Source organism: Elephas maximus, chromosome 25 (assembly GCF_024166365.1).
Source record: "Elephas maximus indicus isolate mEleMax1 chromosome 25, mEleMax1 primary haplotype, whole genome shotgun sequence".
NCBI classification, from domain to species: Eukaryota; Metazoa; Chordata; class Mammalia; order Proboscidea; family Elephantidae; genus Elephas; species Elephas maximus.
This window is the reverse complement of record NC_064843.1, coordinates 48,107,746-48,129,081: the sequence shown is the minus strand read 5'-3', so window position 1 is coordinate 48,129,081 and position 21,336 is coordinate 48,107,746. Positions and strand designations below refer to the sequence as shown.

General features: G+C 38.5%; 1 protein-coding gene and 1 non-coding gene across 10 annotated transcripts in view; both read right to left on the bottom strand.

Annotated features, from left to right (window-relative positions):
• PLCB4 (phospholipase C beta 4) overlaps positions 1–21,336 on the bottom strand; it is a 446,434-nt gene that overhangs the window by 52,332 nt on the left and 372,766 nt on the right. For all 9 annotated transcript variants that reach the window (XM_049869961.1, XM_049869962.1, XM_049869959.1 and 6 more), the window contains 3 exons: positions 17,979–18,081; positions 16,415–16,579; positions 12,116–12,320 (listed from right to left, as the gene is read on the bottom strand). In XM_049869961.1, the coding sequence (XP_049725918.1) occupies positions 12,116–12,320; positions 16,415–16,579; positions 17,979–18,081 (473 nt within the window). The remainder of the gene's footprint in view (positions 1–12,115; positions 12,321–16,414; positions 16,580–17,978; positions 18,082–21,336) is intronic.
• LOC126067889 (U6 spliceosomal RNA) lies at positions 11,920–12,026 on the bottom strand. Its single transcript, XR_007515501.1, has one exon. It is a non-coding gene; the product is annotated as a U6 spliceosomal RNA (small nuclear RNA).

Below are 21,336 nucleotides of genomic sequence, written 5' to 3'. Positions count from 1 at the left end.
TAGAAGTTGAGTGTATCGACCTTTTGCACCACCCAGGGACTCCAACCATCTTTGTAGGGGGAGATGCTGGGCAGAGTGTACCAGGCAGCCCTGTGATGCATCTTAAATCCTAGGGGAGGTGGAAAGATGAAATGGCTAAACAAACAAATGGTCACTGTATCTCTGTCTACATAAAACAGCCTAGTTGTAGAAGAGAAGACCTATTTACAGGTAAGAAGCAGTCATGAGCTCTGCTCAAGGAACAAAGCGATGAGAAGCTCAAGACACACAATACAGAATGACATTTAAACGTAATGCTGAGGTGTCATATATTTTGGAAGCATGGCATCAACCCCCTTATTTGTTTACTTTGCTAACATTCAGTATCAATAAAAAATACAAATGATAAAACTCGTCAAAAGCAACAGTGGGTGGGGAAAAAGAAATACTGACTCTCGTTAAATTGTCATTAGACCTGGACTATTTCCAGTCAGCAACAGCAGTGGCTCACAGGGATAAAGCTGTGATGGGTAATGCTATCATCAGTGGTGTTTGTGACTACAGACAGAACAGCAAAGACAGCCCAGTACTCCCAGTCTCACTGAATTTGACTAAGGAAGAACGTGTCTTAGCACCCAACGTACTACTCCTATTTTGTGTACCAGTGTGGGAGTAAAAGAGAGGGCTGTTTTTCTCTTTTTGGGCACTAGCAAAATGACATTGAAAACATTAAACCAAGTCTTCTCAATGCATTCCTAGTCATCTTTCCTAAATGTTACTATATTTTTACATTAAAGTTTAGTTTCTGGTAGCTAAGAGACTTCAACTCTATTCTTCATTGAACGTTATTTTACATCTAGGCAGCTGGAGAAACAGAACTCTCTTTGAAGAGTTCAGAAGTACACCATGGCCATCTTTGCTCTATTATTTGTGTGTCCTGGGAGTTATTATGGAGCCCTGGTGGCACAGTGGTTGAGAGCTTGGCTGCAAACCAGAAGTTCAAATCCACCAGCCGCTCCTTGGAAACCCTCTGGGGACAGTTTTATTTGTCTTATAGGGTTGCTATGAGTCAGAATTGACTCGACAATGACTTTTTTTGTTTGTTTGTTTTAGGAGTTATTATATTGTAGTGATGGAAAGGAGAGCAGTTGGACTAAAATCCCCTGCCTCTGTCGGCTGAGGGGCAAGAATGAAAAAGAGAACTAGTATGAGTAGAAGAGGGTAGTGGTTGTTCAGTGGTAGAATTCTTGACTTCCATGTGGGAAATCCAGGTTCGATTCCCCACCAATGCACCTCAAGTGGAGGCTTGTGTGTTGCTATTATGCTGAACAGGTTTTAGTGGAGTTTCCAGACTATGCAAGACTAGGGAGAAAGGCCTGGTAATCTACTTCTAAAAATCAGTCAGTGAAAACCCTATGGATCACAACAGTGTTATCCTGCTGTGCATGGGGTCACCATGAGCCAGGGAATGATTAAACAGCAGCTCACAAGAACTATATGAGTGCAAGAGGATCAGGATGGAAAAAAATGGCTCTAAATGTATCTCATGTGGGAGGGAACCACGGTGGCCCAGAGTTGAGGGCCTCTAGAGGGTACCACAAGGAAAAAGGTAAGGTTAGTTACAGACAACTGTGAAAGTACCATCATTAGGGATTCATGATCATATATTGACCTCATAGCACAGAACCCAATAAGTAGGTGACTGGAAGCTTCTGGAAGCCCTGGTGGCACAGTGGTTAAGAGCTTGGCTGCTAACCAAAAAGGTGGATAGTTTGAGTTCAGAAGCTTCTGTTGATGCCCAAACCCTATTTAAGAACAGTCTTAACTTAAAAAAGCCTTTGGAACATATTTCTTTTTTCTGTAAAAATGATGCTACTCACCTAACACTACTGAGATTTAAATACATTTAAAAAATTCATAGATCAAGTCCCTTGAGTATACTCCTAGCAGTGGAATTGCTGGGTCGTATGGTCTGACCCATATGACCCAGCAATTCCACTGCTAGGAGTATACCCAAGGGACTTGTTCTATGAATTGGTAGTTCTGGAGCTCTGGTTGCGCAGTTGGTTAACAGCTCAGCTGCTAACCAAAAGGTCACCAGTTTGAATCCACCAACTGTTCCTTGGAAACCCTAGGGGGAAGTTCTACTCTGTCCTATTGGGTCATTATGAGTCAGAATTGACTCAATGGTAATTTTTTTTTTTTAATGGTAGTTCTTAGTTTTTTAAGGAATCATCACATTGTTCTCCACAACGGCTGTACCATTTTGCATTCCCATCGGCAATGGACAAGGGTTCCAATTCTCCTACATCCATGTCAACATTTATTATTTTCTGTTTTTTTATTTTTATTTTAGCCATCCTAGTCAGAGTGAAATGGTATCTCATTGTTTTTTTGATTTGCATTTTCCTGATGGCTAATGACCCTGGGCATCTTTTCATGTGTTTGGCGGCCACTTGAATGTCCTCTTTGATGAGATGTCTATTCAAGTCCTTTGCCCATTTTTTGATTGGGTTGTTATTAAGTTGTTGAATTTTAATATATATTTTGGTTATCAGATTCATAATCTAAAAAGCTAGGCCTGATGGTATTGCCCCTGCATTGTCTTCTCAGAATTTTATGGTTTTAGTTTTTACATGCAGGCCCTTAATCCATTTGGATTTATTGTTGTGTATGGCATGGATCCTGTTTCATTTATCTACATGTGGAGATCCAGTTCTCCCAACATCATTTATTGAAGAGACTCATCTATCCCCATCGAATGGACTTAGAACCCTTGTCAAAAATCAGTTGACCACAGAATTTATAGACTCTCAGTTCTGTTTCATTGGTCTATGTGTATTATTATACCAGTACCAGGTTGTTTTGATTACTGTAGCTGTATGTTTTAAAATCAGGAACTGGATGGTGTCTGGCTATCATTACTGAACATTTTGATCAAAGATTTTATAGGAAAGTCCCAATCAAAAGGGATAAAATGTAGAACAGAATTTCAAATTCTCATGAAATTCAAAATTTCTGGAGCTATTAAGGCTAGATAAACCCCCTATTGTCCTGAGATAATCTTTAAATCTTAAACCGAATATATCCCCTGATGTCTTCTTAAAACTAAATAACAGTTTACCTTACCTAATAAAGAATGTTTGCCCTAAGCATTGTGTTCTTTTAAGAACTATCTATACAGGTTCAAATTAACAACAGCAACTCAAAAGATTAGATAGAAAACTGAGGGCTGAGTTCATGTTAATGGGGGAGAGACAGTTCAGAAAAGGAGAGTCAGAATGTTTGTACAACTCAAAGAATGTAACCAATGTCACTGAATTGCACATATAGAAATCATTAAATTGGTATATGTTCTGCTGTGTATACTCTCAACAACAACAAAAAATAAATTATAAAAAATTCACAGAACATAAAATTGTTGGTACATAAAGACAATCCCAATGACATTACTTACACGTTGGAATTCTGGAACTTCTCAGTAGGCAAAGAATTAAGAGATTTTTCTTAGGATGATGAATTGCTTATGACAAAATGATTTTTAAAAAATATTTTATTGAGTTTTTGGTGAAAGTTTACACAGCGAATTAGGTTCCCATTTAACAATAGCTATTTTTTTCAGTGACATTGGTTACATTCTCCACATCGTGTTAAGATTCTCATTATTACCGTTCTGATGGTTTCATTATTCTTGCTTCCCTGCCCACCCCCTGACTTTCTCATCTCTGCTTTAGGGTAAATGTTGACCAGCTGGTCTCACATATATGATTTTTTTTTTTTTTAAATAAAAAGAGCACAGTATTCATGCACAATACTGTTTATGAGCCAATCGGTTACTTAGCTGAAAGGTGACCTCTGGGAGTAGTTTTTGTTCAAAGTTTAAAGGGTACCTCAGGGCGATAGTCTTGGGGGTTCCCCTAGTCTCTGCTAGTCCAGTAAGTCGGGCCTTTTTTTAAGAACTTGAGTTTTGTTCTACAATTTTCTTCCCTTCTATCGAGGACCACCTATCGTGGCCCCTGTTAGAATGGTAGGTAGTGGTAGCCGGGCACCATCTAGTTCTTCTGGTCTCTGGATAGGTGAGGTAGTAGTTCGTGTAGGCAGTTGGTCCTGTAAACTAGTTTCTTCTTTGAGCCTTTGGTTTCCTTCTTTCTCTTTTGCTACAGATGAGTAGAGACCAAGAGTTGTATCTTAGATGGCTATCCAAAAGCTTTTAAGACTCTAGACACTACTTACCAAACCAGGATGTAGAACATAAACTTTATAGACTATGTTGTATCAATTGACTGAAATGTCCCACAAGACTATGGTCCTAAGCCTTCAAACCTAGTAAACCAATCCTGTGAGGTATTTGGTTATCTCTAGGAGGTATCCATGACTATGCCCCTCTATGTGCTTTATTATATATCTAAATATATGTATAAACACATGTATAGCACACAAAAACATGTATGTAGATATGCCTATAGATACACCTACATGTGTTCACATATATACACACATACACCTTCGTATACACATATATGCATACATATTTACCAATGTAACCATATTTTTTGGTTGTTACTGCTGTTGTTGCCAAATTATGCATGTTATAGCATCTACCAATAATATCCTTTATTCTCGTGTATTTCTTAGTGTCATCATTTACCTTGGTTATGTTGTGCTTACTTCAATGACACTCAGTGTTTCCCATCATAAAAACTAACAAGTTTCTACTCTCTAGAGAGCGATTCTCTCTCTCTCTCCCTTCCATCCCTGGTAACCACCAAAGAATGTTGGTTTCTGTATATATACCTATTTTTGTCTTTTTATAAAAGTGGGATCATACAGTATTTGTCCTTTTGTGCTTGATTTATTTCACTTAGTATAATGTCCTCCAGATTCATGCATGCTGTAAGATGTTTTGCAGACTCATCGTTATTCTTTATAGGTGTGTAGTATTCCATTGTATGTATATACCACATTTTATTTATCCATCGATGGGCACAAAGGTTGTTTCCATCTTTTTGCTATTGTGAATAATGCTACACTAAACATAGGTGAGTGCATAGGTCTATTCACGTCACTGCTATTAGATCTCTAGAGTATATTTCTAGGAATGAGATTGCTGGATCATAGAATATTTCTATTTCTAGTTTTTTAGGAAGCCGCATAACATTTCCCATAATGGTTGCACCATTTTAGAATCCACCAGCAGTAGGTAAGGTTCTAGTCTCCCCTACAACCTTGTCATCATTTGTTGTTTCCTGTTTTTTTTTTTTTTGATCAGTGCCATTTTTGTAGGGGTAAGATGGTATCTCTCTGCTGGCTAATGGTCATGAGCATCTTTTCATGTATTTGTTGGCCACTTAAATATCCTCTTGGGTCAAGTGTCTGTTCATGTCCTTTGCCCATTTTTTAACTGCTGTCGAGTTGAAGTTTCCCATATGTTTTAGAGATTAGACCCTTAGCAGTGTACCATTTTCAAAGTTTTTTCCCAATCTGAATGTTCTCTTTTTACCCTTTTGATAAAGTTTTTTGATGAGTATAAGTACTTCATTTTTAGGCAGCCCCAGTTATCTAATTTGTCTTCTGTTGTTCATGCATTTGTAGTTGTGTTTGATAATCTATTTCTAAAGAAATTTAGGTACCATAGTTTTGTCCCTATATTATCTTCTAGGAACTTTACAGTTTTAGCTTTAACATTCAGGTCTTTGATTCATTTTGAGTTAGTTTCTGTGTATGGTGTGAGGTATGGATCCTGTTTCATTTTTCTGCAAATGGATATCCAGTTATGACAGCACCATTTGTAAAGAGACTGTTTCTTCCTCACTGAATGGACTTTGACCCCTTGTTGAAAATCAGTTGCCCACAGATGGGTGGATTTACTTCTGGATTCTCAATTCTATTTCATTTTTTTCATCCTTTGATTTTTAACCTGTTTATGTCTTTGTGTCTAAGGTGTATCTCTTATAGACAACATATCTCTTATAGACAACATATCGATAGGTCTTTTAAAAAATCCATTCTGTCATTCTCTGTCTCTTGACTGGTCATTTAATCCACTTACATTCAGTTTGATTATCGATGGGTATGGATTTACTGCTGCCATTTTGTTGTGGTATTAACAGTCTCTTTGTTCTTTATTTTCTGAGATGAGTTCTTTTGCATATGGATTTTCTTTTCCTTTCATTCATTATTGTTATTTTTGTGTTTACTGAGTCTTTTTGATTTTCTTCTTTGTTTTGGTGAGTAGATTTATTACTTTTTTGTTATTATTCTGAAGTTTATATTTATCATCCTAAATTTAAAATAGTCCGTTATATCTTGAGATCAACTTGACTTTCTCGCCATATGGAAATTCTCTAACTACAACATTCCTAATGTCCTAATTTCACTCTCATTTTTGAAAGATGGTTTTGATGGATATATGATTCTTGGTTGGCAATTATTTTCTTTTAGGGCTTTGTATATGACATCCCTTTGCCTTCTTGCCTGCATGGTTTCTGATGAGAAATCAGCACCTGGTCTTATTGAAGCCACTGTGTAGGTGATATTTCACTTTTCTGGAGCTGTTCTCAAAATTCTTTGTCTTTGGTTCTAGAAAGTTTGATTACAATATGTCTTGGTGAATTTCTTTTGTAGTCTATCCTGTATAGAGTTCATTGAGCTTCTTGGATGGAAATCCTCTTGTCCCCAAATGGTCACGCTGTGTCACACCAGCAGGCAGGGCACGGTCGATCCGCAAATCTGTTTTTCCACTGGTCTCACTCTGTTTTTCCACTGGTCTCACTCTGTTTTTCCTTCCAGTCAGTGCTCAGTCTGTTTCTTCAACCCTCCATTTGATGTTCTGGGATCTGTAGTTGTTATTTGTGTCTGCTTTACTTAGTTTCGCAAGTCTTTGTTGTCAGGGGTTGTTATGGTGTATGCATTGACAAGGCCATCTTAACCAGAACATTTCCTGATGAAATAATTTACTGAGGCACTTTCTAAAAACACTGGTAATATTAATGGAGAAACTGCCATGTTCAGGCACTGTTTCAAGAACTCATTTAATTCCCATGAATGAGGTGGGGACTGCTGTTCTCTGTGCTGTAGATAAGAACACTAAACATGGAAACGTTAAGCATAACTCATGCAAGGTCAAAGAGATAATAAGCCACTGGGCTCCAGTCAGTGTTCTTAACGAAACAGCATCTAATCAGGGCGCAGAAAAACAGACAATCTCAAAGTAGGAGCTCAACAAACTATTTTCCTTTTCCTTTTCTACTCAAATGGCCCATTTTCCCGGAATGAATTATAAAGAATTTCATTTGAAATTTACCCCATGTAGAGGCAAAATGTTAAAATGTTTGTTTATAGAACCACTTATAAAATGTATTCTGTATGTATCATACACTCCCTGCTTTCTAAATGCAAGTATATGGGAGGCAATTTAATTCATTCGATCATCCCTCCTGGCCATCACTGTGCTGCAATGCAGGCAGCTTTCTGGGGCTTGCCACAGGGCTCCAGGCCTTCACACACACACACAAATACATGCTACAGGCCTCCTGTCTCCTTTTATACATTTGTCCAGCCCCATAGCACTCCTCCCCAGCCTCTGTTATTCACTCTTAATTCTGTTACTGTTTTTTTTTTTTATGTTGCAGCTTCTAATATGCTTCCTTTTTCATGAGAACCAAGAGATAGAAGCGTCTTTACAATGGATTTTGTGACTGACAAATCCTTATGGCTTAACTTACTTTTTAGACCTGCACCTGGGTCATTAAAGTTGAGGATTAGTTGCGGAAAATCTGCTCTCCAGAGAAGTGTGCATTAAAACAAATAAAAAAGCGACAAAATCCCCAAATCTGCCCAAAGAAAATAATGATGTGTTCCAGTATAATATAAAAATTATATCTATATCTACGATACACACACCTGTGAACATAGTTTTCAGCCCTAGCCACATCCCATACTACAGGGATGAGCTCTTCACAAGGGAAGTTTATTACTATTTTCATTCAAGAGGTGAGGAAATGAGGGACTTGAGAGAGGTTATGTCACTTCTCCCAGGTCACCCAGCTGGCAGTAGAGAGTTAACACTGGAACCTTGGTTAATTTGATACAATCATTATGCCGTACTGTTTTCTTATGGTTCAAGAGGCTCTAGGATATAGAGGTTCTTTTTTTTCTTTTAATGTTCTTGGCTTAGTTAGGGGTTATAAAAAGTTAAAATGTTTGGGTTTAAGAAAAATCCAATGGCTTGGTTCAGGTTTTGACTCCTCCTGTAGATTATCTTAGTTAAGCCAGAAACTTAATGAAATTGAACTCTGTCATGGATTTGGAAGAATACCCAGGGCTGTTGATAACTGAGTTCAATTTAAATATTTTAGTGAGGCCAACTGATAAGAGATCTATGGTTCCACATTATTAATGTCTTTTTTCATCTTTGACTACTGGTGTAAACATATACTTCACAAAACATATTTCTAGAAGTCGATAAACAACAAAAAATTGTAGTACTTTCTTCAATTTTCGGCAGTTATGTCCTAAGAAGTTTTTGCACATACTGAATTAGTGAACTTAACCGCTGACCTGCAAGTCTCTGGTCACAACATTTTCATTGACTGATCAATACATAACTTTGGGTGTTTCTGTTTAAAGACACCTTATTTAATATATATTGTTGATTCATTAAGATTGAATGCATGGCCAATAGCATTAAAATTCATATTTGAATGAAGCTTATCTAACACACGGAAACCCTGGTGGTGCAGTAGTTAAGTGCTACAGCTGCTAACTAAGGGGTCAGCAGTTCAAATCCACCAGGTGCTGCTTGGAGACTCTATGGGGCAGTTCTACTCTGTCCTATAGGGTCACTATGAGTCGGCACCGACTCGATGGCACTGGGTTTGGTTTTGGTTATCTAACACATGTGTTTTCTCACATAATTTTATCACAGTCTTTTGTGCTTAGGAACAGTAGACAAAGATGTCAGTGCAATGCTTTAAGCCCATTTTAAACAGCACAATTACCAACAAAAAGCACAAAAATATGAAAAACATGGCTCGAAACAGACTGTGAAAAGGACATTTGTTTAAAGTATGAAAGCTACCACAAGAGGGCAGAGTGCCACCTAGTTGGACCTCACCTGAAAAAGAGTGCTTTGTGCATGTCTGTGCATATCCACTAAGGATGTAAAAGAGCCACGAGTATTGATTTGGAAGTCATAAATAAATTCGAGCAAGTAGGCATATGTGCAAATACAGAATCCATGAATAATGAGGATTGATTTTTTTTTAATTGTGATTTAGTTGAAAGTTTACAGAACAAGTTAGCTTCTCATTAAACAGTTAATACACATATCATTTTGTGACATTGGTTGCCAAGCCCGCAATGTGTCAACACTTTCCCCTTCACCCCAGGTTCCCTGTTTCCATTCATCCAGTTTTCCTGTCCCTTTTTGCCTTCTCGTCTTTGCTTTTGGTGTGTCCATTAGTCTCGCATATACGATTGAACTATGAATCACTTCCCTCACATTTGTTATTCTTGGCCCTATAGACCTGTCCAATCTTTGGCTGAAGGGTGAACCTCAGTGACTTCAGTACTGAGTTAAAAGAGTGTCCAGGGGCCATATTCACAGGGTTTCTCTAGCCTGACAGACCAGCAAGTTTGGTAGTTTTTTTTTTTGTTGTTGTAAATTTGAATTTTGTTCTACATTTTTCTCTCACTCAGTTCGGGACCCTCTATTTGTGATCCCTGCCAGAGCAGTAGATGGTGGTAACTGGGCACCATCTAGTTGTTCTGGGATCAGTATGGTGGAGGTTGTGGTAGTTGTGGTCCATTAGTCCTTTGGACTAATCTTTCTCTTGTGTTTTTGGTTTTCTTCATTCTCATTTGCTCCAGCTGGGATGGGACCAGTAGATATATCTTAGATGGCTGCTCACAGGCTTTTAAGACCCCAATCGCTACTCATTACATTTGGATTTAGAACATTTTCTTTATAGACTATAGACTATGTTTTGCCAATTGAGCTAGATGTCCCCCAGGACCATGGTCCCCACAGCCCTGAGCCCTGTAATTTGGTCCCTGAATTGACTGATTTTAAAATAAGGAAGGACCTTAAAGATAATGTAGCCTTGTGATAAAGACATACAATGGAATATTACTCAGCCATAAAGAAAAATGAAGTCCTGATACATGCTACCTCATAGGTGAACCTTGAAAACATTATGCTGAGTGAATTAAGTCAATCACAAAAGAACAAATACGTGTGATCTCACTTACATTAAATAGCTAGAATAAGCAACTGTACACAGGTTACCAGGGGCAGGAGGAGGGGGGAAGAGGGGAGTCATTGTTTAGGAAGCATTGAGTTTCTGTTTACGGGGATGAAAATTTGGCAATAAATATTGGTGATGGTTGTACAACATGATTAAATGGAATTGGCGTCACTAAACGTGTGAAAAACACTGAATTGACAAATGTTGTGTTATATATATTTTTACAATAAAAAGGTAATGCAAAAAAGATAATTTCAAGATAATGAACTCCCATTTATTCCTGTAAAAAAAAAAAAAGATAATCTAGCCTTGCCTTTTAATTTCTTACTATGAAAACTGAGGTTACTATACATCCTTCATCCTTTCAAGGTTACAAGTGTTGGTAGCATTTGTCAGAACCAAAATTTATTATTGTTATTTTTTTTTTAAAGAATTATCCAAAACATCATTTACTCACAGGTTAGCCATAAAGAAAATTTAAAGAAATTATAAAATAATTATAATTAATAATATTTTGTTCAATAAAGTTGCTAGATATAAGATCAATATATACAAAATAATTACATCACTTTATATCATGAACAAACCATTAGGAAATGTGATTTTAAAAGTGTTACCATTTACAACAGTAGCACAAACAATAACGTGGCTATGACTAAATCTAATAAACATAGGTAAGACCTTTAGATTAAAATAATAAAAGATTTATTGAATCTCATAAAATGAGACATAAATGAGAACTATAACATGTTCATATACCTAAAGGTCTTAATGCCAATGCTCACAAAGTAGAAAATCAAAGCAATGCTAATCAAAATCCTGTTATTGTTTTTCATGTACTATGGCAACTTTATGCTAAAATATATATGGTTGTGTTATAGACCAATATCCATCAAGGCAATTTTTTTTTGGTTGTTAACCAATGTCATAAAACAATGTGTACTAACTGTTTAATGAGAGGCTAGTTTGTTCTGTAAACCTTCAACTAAAAAAAAAAAACTAAAGTACAAGAAAAAAAAGAAAGTAAACATTGCTTAACAAACCCATGATATGTCAACGCTCCCCCTTCTCGAACTCGGGTTCCCTATTACCAGCTTTCCTGTCCCCTCCTGCCTTCTAGTCTCTGCTCCTGGGTTGGTGTGTCCCTTTAGTCTTGTTTTGTTTTATGGGCCTGTCTAGTCTTTGGCTAAAGGGTGAACCTCGGGAAGGACTTCATTAGTGAGCTGAAAGGGTGTCCGGAGGCCATGCTCTCGGGGTTTCTCCAGTCTCTTTCAGGCCATAAGTTTGGTCTTTTTTTGTGAGTTAGAATTTGTTCTACATTCTTCGCCAGCTCTGTCCAGGACCCTCTATTGTGAGCCCTGTCAGAGCAGTCAGTGGTGGTAGCCAGGTACCATCTAGTTGTACTGGACTCAGTCTGGTGGAGGCTGTGGTAGTTGTGGGCCATTAGTCCTTTGGACTAATCTTTCCATTGTATCTTTAGTTTTCTTCATTCTCCCTTGCCTGAAGGGGTGAGGAGTATCTTAGACGGGCACTCGCAGGCTTTTAATACCCCAGAGCTACTCACCAAATAGAACGGAGAGCATTTTCTTTATAAACTATGTCATGTTGATTGAGCTAGATGTTCCCCGAGATCATGGTCCCCACAGCCCTCAGCCCAGTAATTCGGTCCCTCAAGGAGTTTGGACGTGTCTATAAAAACATGGACCGCTTCACAAATTTGCGTGTTATCCTTGCTCAGGAGCCATGCTAATCTTCTCTGTATCGTTTCAATTTTAGTATATGTGCTGCCGAAGCGAGTACTATAATTATTTTTTTAAGCAAGGAAGAAATGTTTTATAATTTTGTAATTGAGGACCTTATTATATTCCGCACTCAAATATTTAGCTTACCTCCAAATCCATCAGGCACGTATGTTTTAAGCACAATATTGCAAAAAATGGTTGGCAGTGACAATGGTTTGTTTCCTTCATTTCGAAGGGAAATGTGCCTATAGCCTGCTTGGAGACCATCCAGTGGGAGGATCCTCTGGCCAATCAGCTTACTGTTGTCATCGTACACTGCTATTCTCAAGACAGCCAGGTCTGGAAGGATCACCTGCGAAAAAAGAACAGGGCTTTTCATGGATTTTTTTTTTTTTTTTTAATTTATTGTGGAGAAAATATAAACACCAAAACACCTGCCAGCACATTCGCATTTACAAGTCAAAGACACTGATTACATTTTTCATGTTGTGCCACCATTATTATGATCCTTTTCCAAAATATTTCAGTACTTTAACATAAACTTAATGCCCCCCAAATAAAAACTGCCCCTTTCTTTCCCCTCTCTTTTGCACCCCTGATAAAAGCCATTAATAATCTTTGGTTTTGATACATTTGCTTATTTCATATAAGTGAGATCACACCGTATTTATCCTCTTGTGACTGGATTATTTTGCTCAGCATGACGTTGTCAAGGTTCATCCAGGTTGCAGCATACATCAGAACTTCATTTCTCTTTACAGATGCATAATATTCCACTGTGTGTATATACCATATTTTGTTTATCCATTCCTCTGTTGATGGACATTTTGGTTATTTCCACCTTTTGGCTATTGTGAATAGAGCTGCAACGAACACTGGTATACATACATCTGTTTGTGTTGCTGCTTTCAAGTCTCTTGGATGTATATACCTGAGAGTGGAGCTTCTGAGTCATGTGGTAGTTCTAAGTTCAACATTTTGAGGAATTGCCAATCTTTTCTCCACATGGCTGTACCATTTTACATTCTCACCAGAAATAGACGAGGGTTCCGGTTTTGCCACAAGGTTGCAACACTTGTTGTTTTTGTTTTTTTGGATCATTGCCATTCTAATGGGGGTGGGATGACAGCTCATTGTGGTTTAGATTTGCATCTCCCTAATAGCTATCGGTATTGAGCATCTTTTCACGTGCTTGTTGGGCACCTGAATATCCTCTTTGGTGAATTATTTATTCAAGTCCTTTGCCCATTGTTTGATTGAGTTGTTTATATTTCTGTTATTAAGTGGTAGAAGTTTTATGTATATGTTGGATATAAGGTCCTTATCAGATATATGGTTCCTAAAAATCTTCTCCCAATCTGTAGGCTGTCTTTTTACTTTGTTGATAAAGACTTTTGATGTACAAATTCACCAGTTTTTATAGTGCTGTTCCCAAGAACCACAACTCTAGGAATCTGAACCATACCCATGCTGTTGTTGGGTGCTGACGAGTCCATTCTGACTCATAGTGACTCCATGTGCCGGAGTAGAACTGTCCCATAGGGTTTTCTTGGCTATAATCTTTATGGAAGCAGATTGCCAGGTCATTCTTCTAAGGAGCCACTGGGAGGATTCCAACCACCAGACTTTTGGTTAGCAGCCGAGAGCTTAAGTGCTGCTTCATCAGAAGCATACCAATATTGCTCTTAAATACTCTTTTATGGTACAAATAAACCCATGATCAATTTTCAGTCCTAGAGTATACTGTATAAGCTACAGGGTCTGAATCAGAGAAACAGGCAACTGAAATAGGTTTCCTGGAAGTCATCTCATCAAAGTTTTAGAAGGATTAGATGTTAAAGATTACAAATCCAACCCTTGTCCTTTCTCCCTACACTTATACCCATGTCATGGGTGAGGAAATGGCGATCCTGAGAAAGGCAGTGATTTTCCTAATCTCACAGGTGGTCAGTGACAGAGCTGGGCCTGGGAATCAGGTCCCAGCTAATCCTGAGATCTGTCTACTACCTGTGCTGCTTCTGTGATCTAACTCTGTCTATTTTTAAGAACACGGAAAGAATTTTTTTTTTTTTAAAGAGCATCATGTATAAAAGACAATTTATATATAAATTTGGAATCTCCTTGCTTCTTGCATTCCTCAGTTTTAAACATATTTTGGGATATAAATACAGTAAGATGGGGCAGCGAAAAACATTAACACATTCTGACCCCAAGACATCTACTCCTGCCATCCCCAAACTGAATAAGTGGAAATAAAGTCTGGCATCAGATGGCAGAATACATAAAATAGGAACATGACAAGAGTAAATGTAATGTTCCTTAATCTGGAATGCCTTTTTACTGGCTAAAAGCAACCAGGACATCTTGCTGATTTGAGGACTATGCTCAAAACTAGATAATGGATTTGTTGCCTATTCACACCTAGAGGTTATAATTTAATTCCAGCTTCATAAAGATGAAGAGGAGAAATCAAGCTAAAAGTCCGCCACATCCACTCAGTCTGTACCTCATCATGTAGTAGAGGGCCTTGCCATTCATGAGATTAGTGCATACAACAATAACAACGACAAGAAGAGAAACACAGTTAAAGCCCCTGATGGCAATGACAGGCAACAGTGAAGGATCCAGATTTGGCATCTTGTTTCTGGGGCCAGTAATAGTATAGAAAACAAGTTTGATATTTCAGGCCTTTCTTTATTCATTAAAAACGAAGAATGCCTACAGCCAACTTTCTGCATCTCTACAAATGCATGCAGGGGTTATTCATTACGCTGGAGAACACTACCCATCCTGGAAACAGATCCAACTATCACAAGTTGGAAAACCCAGGGAAGAAAAAGAGATAAATCACAGCTGGATATGCAATTTACACCACACCCTGTGGGGTAGAGAAGGCAATGATGGGAGGTTATCTGGATAATGATGGTCACATCACAGGGTGAACCTAAATTTTAAACTGGCTGGGTCATCTAACCTACAATGGTCTCCCATAATCTGGTTTCTGGAAGCCAGTTACTCTGTTCTGAAGCAGATAATCCCTATTTTGTTAAGACTGGAAGCTGTTTATCTGTGTTGCATGACATGCACATGGAACAGAATCACCTGGAAAGCCTGTGCCCAAAGAAGCAGCAAGTCATCATTTTGGTCGGGACAACTGAACAAGCAAGAGAGACAAGCAGATATTCTTGAAGACAGCACCATCAACACATGGGTTTTTTGATGAAACTTCAGTAGACAAAAGAGAAACAAAGGGGAATAATGATTAAGAGATTAAACACCGAATATTACAGAAGATAATTTTGATTGCTCTTAGGATACACTGTACAGTATTGGGGGAAAAACAAATAAGAAACAAGGCCACACTTTCTGGAGGTACAGCACCAGGCCAACTGACCTGTGTAATAACATTTATTCACCTTAGTTTTGAATGTAGCATATCCCCTGCCCTGCTAAGCTGAAGGAAGAGTACAAGATACCAGGTGCAGCCAGGGTAGGGAAGAACCTTCCAATGTCTAACGGTGTCCCCCAGCTGGGGCACATTCTAAGCAGACTGAAAACCTGGAGTTGTAGGATTGCCACGTAGAAGGTGGGCCATTTCAAGGAGGAGGGGTGCATCAAAAAGAAGGAAGGGCAAGCAGCCATCTAAGATACATCTGGTGGTCCCATCTCATCCGTAGCAAAGGAGAATGAAGAAAACCAAAGGACAACTGGACCACATGAACCACAGACTGCACCAGCCTGAGCCCAGAAGAACTAGATGGTGGCTGGCCACCACAACCAACCACTCTGACAGGAATCACAACAGAGTATCCCGGATAGAGAGGGAGAAAAATGTAGAACAAAATTCAAATTCATAAAAGAAGACCACACTTAGTGGTCTAACAGAAACTGGAGGAGCTCCTGAGACTATGGCCCCTGGACACCCTGCTCACTCAGAACTGAAGCCACTCCCAAAGTCTACCTTTCAGCCAAAGATTAGACAGGCCTATAAAACAAACAGCAACACATGTGATGAACGTGCTTCTTAGTTCAATCAAGTATATGAGACCAAATGGGCAACACCTGCCCAAAAGCAAAGATGAGAAGACAGGAAGGGACAGGAAAACTGGATGAATGGACATGGGGAAGCCAGGGTGGAACGGGGGAGAGTGCGGACACATTGCGGGGATTGCAGTCAATGTTGCAAGACAATTTGTGTATAAATTTTCATATGAGAAAATAATTTGCACTGTAAACTTTCACCTAAAGCACAATAAAATTAAAAAAAAAAAAAAAAAACAGAAAGGTGAAACAGAAAAACTCATGACAACTACAGATATTAGACCGGGGAAAAAAAAGAAGACATAGCGGGCTGAATAACTCAGTCTCTATACTGTGTAGCGTCTATGCACTAAAATGTGGCCCTGAAGTTATCAGAGCAAGTTGGACTCACTGAAAATGTCCTACCTTCCGAAAGACGAATGATTCTTCATTGTAAACTGGATTGAGACCATTGTTCATCACCATACGAGTGCGGAATTCCTTACGTATAGTGTCTGTGGGCAACCCGTACATATCCACTTCTACATACGTGCCAATTTTCTTATCGGATAAGAATTGACCTGATATGACCTGTAGCAACACAGAAATAGGACAAGAGAGGTAAATTCTGTAACTATCAGCAGCAAAAACAGTAAGGATGTATGAAATCCTCTTTATTTTTGGAAATTTTAATTATCTACTTTTTTTTTATGGAAATACTGCATTCATGCCTTATTAAATCAAACATGATTCAGCAACTACTGCGTGCAAAAAAATGTTCTAGGCAGAGATTCTACCTCCAAGGACTCTTCTAGAAAAAGAAAGAGGAAAATGCACATTAATTATACAAAATGAAGAAACAGAGTCCACAGCATTTTTACTCACCTTAGTGTCCACACCGAAATAAAGTGATGGATTCAAATATGCCCTAAGAGCCCTTCATAGCTCTGACATTCTGTTGTCCTATATTTATTACCAAATTCCTTTAAAAGTCTTGAAAACAGACACACATGGAAAAAAAAAAAAAGATTCTAGAATCTGCCTGTTATTCCTTCCTCTATCAACACCAGCCAGCTAAGACAGTGTGATATATTTTAATATATTGTTTCAACATAGTGTTAAACTCTATTTATTATAAAGCTATGGAGAGACTGTTTTTCTTTTAGTTACCAAATGACTATAACCATTTATTTATAATTTTTCACATTATCTAATAGTTAATAATTTTAAAACAGCTTTGTTGTGGTATACCCTGGTGGCGTAGTGGTTAAGTGCTAACCAAAGAGTAGTTCAAACCCACCAGGTGCTCCTTGGAAACTCTATGGGGCAGTCCTTCTCTGTTCTATAGGGTCACTATGAGTCAGAATTGACTCAACGGCAGTGGGTTTTTTGTGTTTTTTTTTTGGTTTTGTTGAGGTAGAATTGACATACAATACACTACATTTTTTAGAGTGTACAACTGGATGAGTTTTGACATATGAGCACATCTGTGAAACCATCACCACAATTAAGATGACAAATATTCCCATCACCCCCAGAAATGTCTTTGTGCCCTTTTGTAATCCATGCCTCCCACCATCCCCGCTCAGGGGCAGTCACTTTCTGTCACTTTACATTATTGCATTTTTTAGAACTCTACATGTACATAATAAGTGGAATCATACATTACGTACTTTTCTTGTCTGGTGTCTTTCATTCAAAATAGCTAATAAATTTACTAGAGAAAAAAATGGACGTATTCTGTATCAGAACAAAAGGGGACAATTCAAGTAAAAGTTAAGCAACACGTCGATCTTGCAACACATAACATTAAATATTTTAAGTGTGATTTCTTAAGACTTTCCCAGTGCCATTTTTAGCTACATCTATTTTTTTATACTACTCAGTGAAGAAGAGTTATCTGAGAGTTCCACTAGTTAGTTGACAAGAGAATTTCCATACTGAGTTTAATAAAGACCAGAACATCACCATCGTTTCACAGGGGCCTTACCTGCACTGAGCAAGTGGCTGCAATAACCCCATCAACAGGAGTTTCAGAGAAGGGATCAAATGTTCGATCGGGCCGCCTCATGAAATCTGGTTTGAGAAGGTACCTGGTGGGACAAAAGTATAGGAAGAACCTCTTTTACTAAATGCTTTTACAGACTTCCCATTCATTTGAGACATTGAATACTTCCTTTTCCTCCTCTCTAAATTAGGAGCTAGAATTTCAGTCAAAGGGTTCGAAGCACTGAACTAAAGATTTCTAACTAAAGCTAGAAAAATCCCACACTAACATATGAGCAGTTTGTCTAAAACAGGTCCTTTAGCAGATCTAAAGGAAAAGAGAAGTGCTTTTTCCAAAACGATAGGCCTGCTTTTAGGTGGCAAAGAATCAAAATTTAGGAGATTAAATCTCCTACTATCCAAAGGAGCATAACCCCCACTAATTCCAACTTTGGATGATGTCAAACTTATTACCATCTCGTGAAACACACCTAAAAAGGGATCCTGAGTTATGATACTCTTCCTTAAAGAAAAGTTTAACGTCACATTTTTTGATTTTGACCAAAACCATTCATGGCTACCAAAACCAATCTGTTAAAAAGTAACCCCACATTCAACTTTGATTTAATTATCAAGAAATAACCTTTGAGGGAGAACAACTGATATTTTGATCAAGGACTCATTGTTGCTGTTAGGTGTTATTGAGTTGGTTCCAACTCATAGCAACCCCTACGTACAGCAGAAGGAAACACTGCCAGGTCCTGCACCATCCTCAAAATTGTTGCTATGTTTGAACCCACTATTGCAGCCACCATGTCAATCCACCTCATTGAGGGTCTTCTTCTTTTCCGTTGATCCTCTACTTTACCAAGTATGATGTTCTTCTCCAGGGACTGGTTCCTCCTGATAAAATGTCCAAAGTATGTAAGACAGTCTTGCCATCCTTGCTTCTAAGAAGCATTCTGCTTGTGCTTCTTCCAAGACAGATTTGTTTGTTCTGGCAGTTGATGGTATATTTGATATTCTTCACCAACACTGTAATTCAAATGCGTCAATTCTTCTTTGGTCTTCCTTATTCGTTGTCCAGCTTTCACATGCATATGAGGTGACTGAAAATACCGTGCCATGTGTCAGGTGCACCTTAGACCTCAAAGTGACATCTTTGCTTTTAACACTTTAAAGAAGTCTTTTGGAGCAGATTTGCCCAATCCAATATGTCTTTTGATTTCCCGACTGCTGCTTCCATGGGCGTTGATTGTAAATCCGAGTAAAATGAAATCTCTAACAACTTCAGTCTTTTCTACGTTTATTATGATGTTGCTTATTGGTCCAGTTGTGAGGATTTCTGTTTCCTTTATGTTGAGGTATAATCCATACGAAGGCTGCAGTCTTTGGTCTTCTTCAATAAGTGCTTCAAGTCCTCTTTGCTTTCAGCAAGGAAGGTTGTGTCATCTGTATATTGCAGGTTGTCAATGAGTCTTTCTCCAATCCTGATGCTGCATTCTTCTTCATATAGTCCAGCTTCTCAGACGATTTGCTCAGCATGCAGTTTGAACACCAATAAAATAAAATAAAACCCATTGCCATCAAGTCAATTCCAGCTCATCATAACAAATTATGGATAATATTGCAAAGAATGGGAATTCCAGAACACTCAATTGTGCTCATGCACAATCTGTAGATAGACCAAGAGGCAGCTGTTTGAACAGAACAGGAGAATACTGCATGGCTTAAAATCGGTATGAGTCTATTCAATCTCTATAAGTATGGTGAAAGGATACAACCCTGATACACACCTTTCCTGATTTTAAACCACACATATCCATAATTTGTTATGATCCACAGAGTCAGATGCCTTGGCATGGTCAATGAAACACAGGTAAACATCTTTCTGGTATTCCTTGCTTTCAGCCAAGATCCATCTGACATCAGCAATGATATCCACCATTCCATGTCCTCTTCTAAATCTGGCTTGAATTTCTGGCAGTTCCCCGTCAACATACTACTGCAACCATTTCTGAATTACCTTCAGCAAAGTTTTACTTGCGTGTGATGTTAATGATATTGTTTGATAATTTCCACATTCTGTCCTTTCTTTAGAATGGGCACAAATATGGGTCTCTTCCAGTTGGTTGGCCAGGTAGCTGTCTTCCAAATTCCTTGGCATAGTCAAATGAGCACTTCCAGCGCTGCATGTATTTATTGAAATATCTCAATTGGTATTCGTCAATTCCTGGAACCTTGTTTTTTGACAATGCCTTTTTCAGTGCAGCTTGGACTTCTTCCTTCAGTACCATCAGTTCTTGATCATATGCTACCTCTCCTGAGATGGTTGAATGTCAACCAATTCTTTTTGGTACAGTGACTCTGTGTATTCCTTCCATCTTCTTTTGATGCTTCCTGCGCCATTCAATTTTTTTGCCCATAGAATTCTTCAATATTGCAACTAGAGGCTTGAGTTTTTCTTCCGTTCTTTCAACTTGAGAAATGCTGAGCATTTTCTTCTCTTTTGGTTTTCTAACTCCAGGTCTTTGCACATTTCATTATAATGCTTTACTCTGTCTTCTCGAGCCACCCTTTGAAATCTTCTGTTCAGCTCTTTTACTTCATCATTTCTTCCTTTAGCTTTAGCTACTTGACGTTCAAGAGCAAGTTTCAGAGTCTCTTCTGACATCCATTTTGGTCTTTTCTTTCTTTCCTGTCTTTTTAATGACCTTTTACTTTCTTCATTTATGATGCCCTTGATGTCATTCCACAACTTGTCTGGTCTTCAGTCATTAGTGTTCAATGTGTCAAATCTATTCTTGAGATGGTTTCTAAATTCAGGTGGGATATACTCAAGGTCATATTTTGGCTCCCGTGGACTTGTTTTAATTTTCTTCGGCTTCAGTTTGAACTTGTGTATGAGCAATTGATGGAGTGTTCCACAGTCAGCCCCTTGCCAGCTTATTTTAAAGGCGTGTCTGTTCTGGGCCTGCAGGCAGCCCGTGGAATCAGCAGAGCTGCCATTCACAGCTCCTTTGTTTCTCATCCTATCTGGTGGCTTTGCAGGCCCAGGAGCCCCAAGCATTGATGTGGAAGCAGAAGCCAGAGCCTGGTGCCAGACCTGGTTTATGGGTGTGTGAACTGTACAGTCCTAAGCTTTGAAGGGCTCCGTGCTTGGTAGAATGCTTTACAACCTGCATTTTGAAAAATCTTAATAATTTTAAACAAGATCCCTTCATTTTATTTTGCAACGGGCCCTGGAAATGATGTAGCTGGTTCTGCCTGATATATTTTTGTACAGGAAATTAATTCATCCCGGGCATCCAGGTCTGTGTGGTAGACATGGGCAAAAGCTGAAGTCAACGGCAAGTGGAGGG